General features: G+C 38.8%; 1 protein-coding gene across 8 annotated transcripts in view; it reads left to right on the forward strand.

The window, feature by feature from the left end:
- PCMT1 (protein-L-isoaspartate (D-aspartate) O-methyltransferase) overlaps positions 1–10,954 on the forward strand; it is a 30,513-nt gene extending 19,559 nt beyond the window's left edge. For 3 of the 8 annotated variants that reach the window (XR_014944786.1, XM_015858117.3, XM_085543475.1), the window contains 3 exons: positions 2,761–2,846; positions 3,907–4,123; positions 8,781–10,954. Coding sequence is in view for 5 of the 8 variants with exons in the window: in XM_015858117.3 (XP_015713603.3) it covers positions 2,761–2,846; positions 3,907–4,086 (266 nt within the window). In the remaining 3 variants the exon portion in view is untranslated. Of the gene's footprint in view, positions 1–2,760; positions 2,847–3,906; positions 7,100–8,780 lie in introns of all 8 variants that reach the window. The other 5 variants (XR_014944787.1, XM_015858116.3, XM_085543474.1 and 2 more) reach the window with 3 other exon arrangements.
- Positions 10,955–11,606: the final 652 nt, after the last annotated feature.

The raw sequence follows: 11,606 nt of genomic DNA on the forward strand, positions 1-11,606 counted from the left end.
GACACTGAAGGCTTGAGTACCATTATAAGCAGATCAGATCTAGGTTTAAAAAGAGGGTACAAAACCCTTTCATGTCAGAAAGTAATTATTTCCCCTCTGTCCTGCTACGGTGATTATTTTAGCTCATTAACAAGCTGCATGTTAGGGGAAATCTAGGTGGGATGAGTGACATTTTTCAAGCTGTGAGTGCAAGCTCATAATTTGAACCATTTGTCCAAATTGTGAAGGACAGGCTTGTGCTGCTCAGAATTTGTGATGTGAGGAATGAAAGCGCTTCAAGGGGCACCTCAGCAACCAGGAAAATGTGCAGTCTTATTGTCAGTAAGCTTTGGATGTAAAACGTGCATGTGGAGTCTTGCTTCAGGACCTAAAATGACAGACAACAAACCTCTGGTTTTCACCATTTCATAGTGCTGTCCAGATCTTCCTGCCGTGATCACCACATAATTTTTCTCTTGTGATTTGATGGAAGGCAAAAAGTCAAGGTTCCAGCTTCTGGCAGAGGTGCAGAACTTCTTTTGATTCATTCAGCCTTTTTTACTAATCTCTAATGATAGAAGTCAAAGCTCAGTACTAAGACAGGAAACCCCAAACAACTGCCTGTGAAGATATTCCTCTGCTCAGCACTATTCTTCTTGCTTTTTCTTCTTGACTGATAACTAAGACTTTTGTACTCCCTGAATATGAATTTATGAATGGTTTGGTATAATTTGTTTCTTCTGTTCCTAAAGAACTCCAGAGAGAGAGAGCACTGTGTAAGGCCTCGTGTGAACTGAACTTTCTTTTGATTTGGTATAAATGCTATGGATATCATATTCACTTAATTTTACAAGTCTTATTCAGATTCTAGGCTGCCTTGTAACCCACAGTTGGAGATTAAAGACATTCCTTTCAACTTTTTTTTCCTTTTGATTCTGTGATGGTTTGAGATATCACATTGTAATGACTATCAGACTTGGCTGACTGTGCTACTCGCCTGTTCTTTCACTCCCTCTCCACAACAGGATGGGTGGAAAAAATAAGATGAAAAATCTCACAGATCAACCTAAAGACAGATGAATCATTTACTGATTGCTGTGACAGGCAAAGCAAACTACTTGGGGAAAAGTATTGTATTGCCGATTAAAAATAGAATAGGACAGTGAAAAGCTATAGCACCTTTCCCTTCCCAGCATTTGCTACCAAAGTGTTGCAATGTAAACCCAATACGCAGATTTATACCAGACTAACATAAATAAGGTCTTAGGAAGTTTCATTGGCTGTATTTCAAAGGAACCTATGGTTTCAGCTTTCAAGATTTCATAGATTAAGAATCAAGGTGTCTTCGTTTGCCTGATTCTATCAGTTCCAGGCTTATTTCTGACGAGTAGATTTCTGTAGAACTTGCCAGAGGTTAGAATTATTGAAACAATCTTGGGCTCTGATTTTTATATATATGTTTATGTATGTATATGTGGTTTTTTTTCCTCTCCTAAATAGTCTCTTCCATTCCGCTCTTTCAAGAATACTGGGAGTATGGCAAGCTTTATATGTATCAGTGCTAATATTTGTCTCACATATGAGTAACGGTCAATAATGATATTTATATTTATCTTGTGAGTTTTGAATGCAATAATTAGTTTTATTCCACTGACCTTAATGTTTTATCCAATTCATCATAGGCCTCTTGGTCTCTTTTATGGCGCAGGCCTTACTGTGAGAATTAGTACATACAGCACATGAGCAGATTTAGTGTGGTTTTCCACTTTATATTTTATGGCAGTTACTTGATGTGACCAAAGCAGAGGTCATTGGACTTTAAACAAGGAGTTTATTTTTTCAGTCTGAGCTCAGGTGTAACTCTGGCCTAGATCATCTAAAAACTTGTATCTTTCAACTTCCGGAATGGCTAATTTCATATAGGTCTTTACTTTAGATGTTTATATATCCTTAATTTAGATGAGGTTGTCAGCTGAAGCAGTAGAAAGTGAGTGAGAAGGTTTCCCTGTTTCCATATTTGGTTTACAGACAAACGAAAAAATTGAGACTAACTTGTTTGGTCTGTGCTGACCACTTGTATGGCACTATGAAGACAAATCCTGTAATGGTGCTTCCAAACAGAACTTTGTCCTGTACGTGTATGTGGGTGTCTTCAGAAGTGAGATACTCGTTTGTTGTAGTGTGTGTGTCTGTCCAGCACAGACAAAGGGGTGCTTTTCTGTGTCCCATTTGCTTCCAGCTTAATTCTTGCAGAGCTCAGTGGGGTGGTATTAATCACCCTGTACTAGGGTGCTTCTCCATGAACTGCGTCTGTAGCCTTTTGAATAATTTAGTCTTCCAACTGGTAGAGCAGCTACAGGTTTATAGTCCATATGAGTACTTAGTTTGTCCTTTCCTCATTTTAGGAGTCTTATACGTACTTCTGAGATTTAATGGCTGAGGCTTGTGATCTGCTTTATACAGGGACAGCACAAGCAAAAATAAGGCAAAGCATATTTTCTATGAGGATAAATGATGGACAAGTCACATCTATTGGAATGATAGGGCACATAAATGCTTAGGTATCTTTTCTGGATGGACATGTCTCCAAGAGCTTTCAGTATAAATCAGTGCTTTCTGATTTCATGTGCTATGCTACTTATTGTGTGTCTATGTGGTTTTTGTTGCACCTACTTTATAGCTATGTTAATATTTTTAAATGGACTTCGTATTACTTTGACTAAGCAGAATTTGAATTGAAAAACCTTTGAGAAGGTTAAAAAAATAAGTGTTTTCTTGCAGTGGGAGATGGAAGAATGGGATATGCAGAAGAAGCTCCCTATGATGCAATTCATGTAGGAGCTGCAGCACCAGTTGTGCCCCAAGCAGTAAGCCATCTATGTTTTGTGTGTGTTATTCATTAATCTCCTAGCTGTAAAAAACGTTTTATATACTTAAATATGTAAAATACTTCAGAGAGTTGTGCAGCTAGGAGTATCAGTGGGCAGGATGCTGTTAGCGTATGGTCTGTATCGGATTTCTGGTTGGTTTGCTAAAAGATGAATGTTCTAATAACCTTCCTGTAGACATATTTTAAACTGTTGGGTGTGTAAATCTGTGCTACAACAATGGAATATTTTCCTTAATAAATTGTACTTGATTGTTTTAATTGTTGTAATTGAATGGCACAATTTAAATATTTGTTTTACAGGTTCTGTGATGCTGGGCCTGTTGGAAAAATCATGTGCTCAGCTGTAGATGCAAAGCATCTGAACAGCTATAATTAACCATCTTCTTAATTATAAAAACAAAAAGAAGTTTCCAGACAGTTCTCTCACGTTCTGTGTTTCTTGTCACTTACCTTACATTCATATAGAATAGTTTCATTAAATGTTCCATTAACAGAATAAACGAAAAGCTTTTAGGTAATCCATGTTGTGTTGACAATTTCGAATTATTCAAGGAAGATAATGTCACAAATGTAAAATTGTGTCTTAAAGACACGAAGAGTCATTTGCCCCACAAAATGTCAGATGGTGAACCCATAGCAATCAATGAAAACTATCAAACTGTTTTATCTGTCATTTGAAAAAGACTTTACTGTAAAAAAATCATGTATATATTATTTATTTATTTATTTATATAACAACAATTCATGATTTTGATGTTTTTCCCATCTTGTGTAGAAACTAATACGGCATCTGACCCAAGCGATTATTTTACCTTATTTTGGAATTACATGAGATTATTGTGAATGTGTTTTGCAATGTAAATGTTGCCATGTTGTCGTGTTTCTCTCATTTTCAGTGTTTTTTATTAATAGAAGTAGTTGCCTGCTGCATAATAGCAGATAAACAAAATGTGGCAAAGCTGTTGATGTAATGTAAACAATGTTGGATCCAGCTTCTCTAAGTGGCTGGTTACATTCTAATTTCTGTTGTGTTCCAGCTTATAGATCAGTTAAAACCTGGCGGAAGATTGATATTACCAGTTGGTCCTGCAGGGGGAAACCAGATGCTTGAACAGTATGACAAACTAGAAGATGGCAGTGTCAAAATGAAGCCTCTGATGGGAGTGATATATGTGCCTTTAACAGATAAAGAGAAGCAGTGGTCCAGGTGGAAGTGATTTTCTGTTCCACTTACTTCTTCCACACACACGCAAGGTGAAAGGGTGTGAATTTTAAGCAGATAGACTGCAAGGCCTGCGTTTGCTGCTGTCATTGCTTTCTGCTGCTCCATACCATGAAAAGTGACTCACTTTGCGTTACTACGTCACCAAAAGGAGGTTATGCTAAGTTTAAGTTAAATTAAAAGCAGAAAAAAATATTGCATGGGTTGCACTTTGTCTCTTTTGAACTCCTGTTTTCTTTATATCTGGTGTGTTGAAGTTACTTTTTTTTTTTCTTTTTAGTTTTTTAAAATAGAATATTTTCTACATTTAAACTTCTCTTTTAACAAACTTTTTATAAGCAACTTGCCAAACAGAATCACTGAATCACCAAGTAGATTTAGGTGTGAAATACTACTTAAGAATTAATACAGTGTGAGTTAGTGGTAATTAGCTGTTCATTTTCTGTTTTTCTGATATGTCACAAGTTAAGAGAAAGCTGTGTGAAATCCCCTGGGAGCGATATAGATGATCTTCTTAGCACCTTTTCCTCAGCCTCTAAGTGGCAGAAAGTGTAGCAGCTAATCCCTTCTTTTGTGAAGCAAGTAATGCATTCCAGTAGAGTTCAGAACATTTTCTCAGACTTGTTAATAACTCTGTCACCCGTCTCTGGGGATATGTTTGAGCTCTGCAGTGCAGCAGGCTCTGAAGGCCTTTCTAGAGATAGTAGACCTTCCAGTGAGTTGAGCTGAATGAGCAGAAACACAGGCATAGCACAGCTGTCAGCTTAAACCACACTAGGCGTTTGTATGGCAGTGAACAAAGCAGCAGTGCTGTTTTGCTTCCTGCCAGAAAACACTTGTGAATGTGTTATCTGTTTTAATGAAGTGCACGGATCTGTGCTGAGCTCTGGAAACAGCTTTTGAGCTTTACATCTCTTACGTATTGATTATACCACAGGATATCTAGAAAAAAAATAGCTTATGATTTGGATACAAGAACATTTCAACCTTAAGTTATCAAAATGTCCATTAAAAAAGTACAAATAAAGCAGTTTGTATTACTGCTACTTGCCGAAACCCTGCTTTAGTGTTTGTTGGATCACTGTACAGTGGCCATATACAAATTAGAACATGAGTTCTAAATGAGTTGCTGCTTAGATCAGATGTTGTGAAACACGAGTGCTATTCAGATTTTCTGTACGTTATGCAAATTAATACTTTATCCTTGTATCTACTGTGTTCTGTCAGCATGGTACTCAGGGAGTTCTTGCCACAGTGTAAGGATTTGAAAGTCTCATTCTGTGATTACTTTTGTCCTCTGACAAAAGTGACAGACTTTATTCAAATCTGGAGTTCAGGCTTTGAAAAGGAAGAATATTCTTCTTGAGCTGTCTTTTTTTCCAGAGAGTTTAAAAGCATTTTTCTGCTTTACCATCTGGCCTAATTATAGTAGCAGTTGTTTTTCATAGCACCAATGGGTGTTTTTATAAATAGTGTTTCCTGAAGGATTTCTGCAGTGCGTGGCTGTGCCATGCTGCTAGTGATGGTATAGTGTAGTTAGGATCTTAGCATTCTAAAGTCCTTCTATCTCTTGTGCACAGTTCTATACTCTGTTTTCTCTGCTAGTGCAGGAAGAGGTAATGAGTTTTTTGGACTCCATTCAGTCCTGGGTATTGATTATTTGTTTGTTTGTTTTCATTTTTTTTTAAAAAGTCTTTGATCTGTTCTGAAATACTTCATGATTTATTTTATTAAGTGTTAAAGATATATTAGTGTTATCAGAACAGATAAGCTTGGCCTGATGTATGACCTTACAGTGGCATAGAGGTTTGTTCTTCCAATGTATATTTAAATTGCTTCAGACTTGGAAGTCTGTGAAAAGACATCTCTGAAGTCCAGTTATCATAATATCTCCATTCTTTAATTGTCACTTGGTCTGAAGAAAACTTTCATTCCCTTCCTGAGGATAACTGCCATTGTATTGTAGACTTCAAAGGAGGTGGTTACCTGTCTTTTTTTTTTACTGCTTTTCCTGATTGGTTAGACCAAAGTGCTGGTCAGCCAACTGCTGCTAAGGAATCTCCTAATAATTCACTATTTGCCATCTGTGATACCATCAAAGAAAAAAGAGGTGTGCTGTTTTTGTTTTTCATTTCTTTTCTGGGCTTTTTAGATTCCAGTGTATCTTTCCTAAATTGTTGAAGACCTGTGAGTAGAGATCAGTGAAAGACTCATTTACTCTTCTGAAAGAGCTTATTTAGATCTCTCTGTAATAACGAGCTGTAGTGTAAGAGAGGCTCCTGTGGCTGTAAATCCCAAATAAATTGGTTTTGAATGGTTTATATATATATATTTTAAGAGAACCTCAAGAATCCATTATGCTTAGCTTGGTTCTCTTAGTTAATGTCACATCAAGTGGTTTGATTCCTAAAGCAGGCAACTGTTTCATCATCTTCAGGATTGGCGTTCTTTCACAAAACAGCTTGATAGCTTCTGATTCATACAGTTGAGGCCAAAATCAATTGATGCTGTTTTGCAATGTGTATTTCAGTCTGCTAGCTATTTGCATTAGGTGGAAAGATGAGAATGTTTTTCTTTAACATTTATGTACACGCATACACATATACATATAATAGTGCACGCATGAGCTCAGTTTCTCCTAGCTGTAGAAAATAAGCACTGCATGATTTTAACACACATGATGGATTGTTTTGGGCTGGCGTGCTGTTGTTGGATTCAGAAGTAGTAAAGCCTGGGTGAAAAGTCTTGCGAGGGAGGCCGGTCCCCTTACTACCAGTGTATGTTTGAACAAACAGGATATGAAAATCTCTATTTTGAAAGTGATGTCTAAGATGTACTTACCCGTTTTTGTCAGGAACAGCTTAAAGCAATGGAAGATACCAACATTTGACACACTGTCACGTCAATATAGCTTGTTTGAATTCTAAGAACAAATTCCATTTTGTAAAAGAAAAAAACCTTCAAATACATCAAGCTAGCTGGCAAAAAAACTTTGCCAAAATTTGTAGGTGAGTAATGTGCCATCTTTAATACTTCCAGAGCAAGTATAGAGGTTCCCTTAGGCTTTCAGTTTTTTGAGGGTCTAGCTTGGGTATGAAGGATCCAGAAGTGTTTGTCACAGTAAAAACACAAGGCTTTTGCAAAGCTGTGTGAGTATGTGGTAGCATTCAGGATGCACATCACGTCAGCTATGAGGAGTGCTGAGATTAAGCCAGCAGTAACAGTAGTCATTATTTACATGTTTTTGGATGTAAATATCAACAGGTGGCAGAGCTTCTGGAAACATTAAGGGAAAATGGAGTAATTGGCAGAGAGTCACCTGCACTGCATTTTAAACTCTGTATCAGAGGTTCATTTATTTCATCTGTTTAAAGCAAACAAATACCTACTCCATGAAACATGCAAATACAGAGACCTTCCAGACATTTGGAGTGTCTGTATTTTGTCTTACTGCTGCCAAGATTTGTCCTCCCTTTCATTTTTTTACTGCTTTTTCAATTCCTGTGGCACTCTGAAGCTGTATTATCAGTACCTACGCTATAGAAGGCAGTGCAAAGTGCAAACAATGCAAATATTTTTCTAACAAATCATAAGATTTGTATTCCATCTGCATTAGATAGAACTGGTTACAGAAGCCTTATCAGTTGCTTTTAAAATGATGTGCATGTTGCCGTTCCACGCTCTATGACTTGTGAACAGTAACGCCTTTGTAATTTCAAAGCTTTTGCTTGTGTGCACGCTGCACTATATTTTCTGTGGGTTAGTTTGCATGATAGCTGGAAATACTGGTGTGTACTGAGCCAGCAATCACATTAGCGAAGGTTTTGTTAATTCAAACGTTAGCTTTGGCTAATGAGAGTGATGCACTTACTAAAAGAAAAAGTGCAGTAAACTCAGTTTATAGATTGCTTGCGCCTTGTAGGTGAGGGGGGGGGGGGGGGGGGGGGAAAGAATAATTCCTGATTAAATAATCCAACATTCATAGTGCTAGTGCACAGCTTTCAGATTTGATGGACATCTGGCACTAAAGCTAATGCTTTGGGAATATTTAAACAAATCACTGATATAATGTCACAGTTGGAATATGGGTTCTATGGGTTCCCTGTTTCAGCATGTTTTATATAGGATGTGTAGGAACAAAAGCCTGCGTTTTCCTTTGTCCTCACAGTGATTTAGAGACTTCTTTGAAGCATCCTCTCCCCTGCTTGAACCTCCTTCTGATGTAACAGCTCCCAGATGATACAGTATGATTTAGTGCCTAAGTCCTTCAGGAGCTAGTAGAGTTCCTCTGAGAAAGAAAGAAAATAGTTGATGCAGACTTTATGATGTTGATGTGAGGTAGATGGTCTGGATGATCTTTCTTGTCAGCATGGAGCCAGTGAGGTTGGATGACAGGCAGCTGCGTAACTTTTCTTAAGAAGTTACTGATTTTGGTGGTGTGGGAGACGTTCACTTAAGTAAATGGTCTATTTGAAGTAGAGGAGGGACTTGTATTTCACAATAGGTCACATAATTGAGACAATATGGGATTGCTGTTGCCTTTCCTTTTTGATTAAATGCTTGAATGGATTGTTGAAATGCTGCTGGTTTGCTTGAGCCCTTAAATGTGTTCTGATACAGTAAGAAGACTTTTCAAATGTGATTTCTAGAGGGAGTAAAAGCATAACTGTGTGTGCTTTCTTTCTGCAGGGATGAACTGTAAAAGCTACATCATCTTGACCCAAACATAGTGTTACAGTGGACTGCTCATCTCCAGTTCTAAAAGCTTTTTGAAAACCAACAGCATTGCAGCTTGTTTTGGACTTCGTTATACCGTTGTTATCAGCATGGAAAAGCGTGGTGTTTGTTTTATTTTTTTAGATGCTCAAGGCAAATCTGATAAAGACATGGCGGAAAAGTTTTATGTGGGCACTGTTCTATTTAACATGCCTTTATTTTACTTTCATCTGTTCAAAGTGAATTTCTGCAGATGAACTGCGGATGAAGATCTATAGCTTGTGAACTCTAATTTTGATGGGGGTACTTGAACACTCACTTCTCTTGGCTCCTGTGTCCCTTGGTAAAACTGCTTCTGTGCACCTTATGACACTACATAGGCAATACCAGGTTTTCTGTGTTCCGATGTCTGCTAGATGCTACTAAAAGGAGATGAACTTCTTTTTTTAAGCTTTTGACATGGTGTCATAGACTAGCATGTAGTAGATACAATCAGCTGCTTTATTACCTTAAAACCAGGCATTTGTATATATTGAATTTCGAAACATCAAAGTTGGCTGCTCTTACTAAACGTTGCCGTTTGAGTTGGGCATAAAAGACGTGGTTTATCCCATTCCTTCTAAAATTAGTTAATGAAGACTTGAAACTGTTTTGGTTTACAGCTCACTGCTGTTACGGTAAACGTAGATTTACTTCCAAAAATACAGTGCGAGCTGCATCCCAGTCACTGGGGTAATAAAGCTAAAAGTGGGAGGGAGATTGTGCTTGTGTGGAGGACTAGGATCAGTATGTGGCGGGCATACAGATCTTTGCATTATTTAAAGGTAGGAGATAGATCAATGTCTAGCCTGGTTCAAAGCGAAAGCTGCTTTTGACAAGGCCACGTGCTGAATTCATGTTCTTTCTTCCTGACTCTGGGCACTCTGGAAAAATTCCATTCTTAGGAAAAGTAAACTATTGCTATACAAGGGAAACTCGATACACATAGAATGAGTAGCGAATCCTGGACTCTTAGCTACAGTTGTTCAGTTTTCGTATAGAAGAATTGTTGGAAGGCTTTGTATCTCTTTTTCTGCCCCAAGTTGTTTTCTTGTTTTGGTATAGGAAAATGCAAAGCAGCACAGCAAATTGAGCTGCTTTGGAAGAGCGGAGAATCACGTCTGATCCTTCTTGCTCAGATCTGAGCAACTGGGAAATATTGTAGGCAGTGTGTTATTATTTTCTTCTTAATGATAAAAAGAATTATAGAGTAAGATAACCAGTGTAAACACAGCCATCGTGATCACTGCAAAATGCATTTGGATGTCTGTGGCAGAACAGCGATATTTTGTGATAGGATTGATCACTGAAAGCACAAAGGTTATAAAAAAATTCCAAGGCCTCTGGATCTGAAAGAGGTAACATTAGAAATAACCTTCCCTTGGAAGGTCAGCACAGCCTCATTCCTGTGTGAAAGCGATGTGTCAATTCACGCTGATGTTTGGAAGTCGATGTATCACCTCCTGATCAGACCGCAGCCTGGGAGCGCACACACGAGGATTAGCCTTAGAAAGGAATTACTACAGCGTGTATTCTAGAAAACACAGCTCGGAAAAAACCCATCTGCGTCTGACGAATTTGTACTAACCCACAATCAACTGTGAATCTCGTTGTTGGTGTTGAAGTGAACTATCTTAAATGATGCATGCTAATGTTCAGCCTTTTGGTCACTGTATCATCAGTTTGAGTTCAGCTTTATTTACGTCATCTCACTAATTTAATCGATCAAAGGAAAGATAAGAGTTGAGCTGTTTCCAAATTCTTATATCTGGACGCAGTGTAACAAGTGAGGCTGAGGCAGGAGAGGTGACAGAGCTGAGACCTGGCGACGGCTCTGTGGGGAGAACACTTCAGGGACCAAGGCTGCGACGAGGCACCTGTTCTGCAGAAGGAATTGGTGGCAGTCGGGGTGCTTGGGCAGAGCGGAGCATGCAGGGGCAGCATTTAGGAACTGGGGAATGAAGACCCCTCCATGGTGGAGCAATGGTTCTGAAGTACGAGCTTCTTGGGAGGACAAGCTGGTGTGCAGAAGAGTTGAAGAGCTTGAATAAATGCTGTGTGAAATGTCTGAATTGCTACTTTGCCAAATAAATTGAAAGGAAACTGTATGTAGATGTCCGGGTTTCTTTCTTTTATTACTAAAAATCTTTGCCTTCACAGGACTTTGCACATCCAAAAAGAAGGCAAACCTGTATAAGAAATGCTGAATGACCACAAATGTGTCCGTTTTTAGTTTGTTAATGCAGCACATGGCAGCAGTTCCCAAGTCTGGTGTGTAAGTGCAGTTGTGTGGTGCTTCTTGGGAGTTTCTTGCAGTGGAAACCAGCGTGTTTGGAGAGCACGTGAGCAGGTTCTCACTGGGCCTGTGAGTTCTGTGTGTGTGCAGTGTTGTTTCCACCTGCCTTCTGTGGCTGAGGGCAGCTGCCTGGGCCTCCCAGTGGTAGGGTTGTAGGCTTTTCTCTCTAAATACAGGGCTGCTGGTGGTTATGGGCACTGCTGATCCCATGCAGTTGTGGGGAACAACATGGCTGAAGGAAGTTGTTCCGAATTTAAGTGTTGTCAGTGCATCTCCTTTGCGCATTAGGAACTAGAAGGTATGAAAAACTATGTTAACATTTCCTGCTCTATTGCTTAAAAAATGGGTTTACATGTTTTGAAACCTATAAAAGCTCATTTCTGCTATGGCTTTCTGTGGTGGCTCAGTGCTTGCAGGCTGCTCTGTGCTCCAGAGGTCCAGAACAGCATTCAGTGCCCCGCAGG

The sequence above is a fragment of the Coturnix japonica genome, chromosome 3 (genome assembly GCF_054131305.1).
Source record: "Coturnix japonica strain WE chromosome 3, WE-NBRP24, whole genome shotgun sequence".
Classification (NCBI taxonomy): Eukaryota; Metazoa; Chordata; class Aves; order Galliformes; family Phasianidae; genus Coturnix; species Coturnix japonica.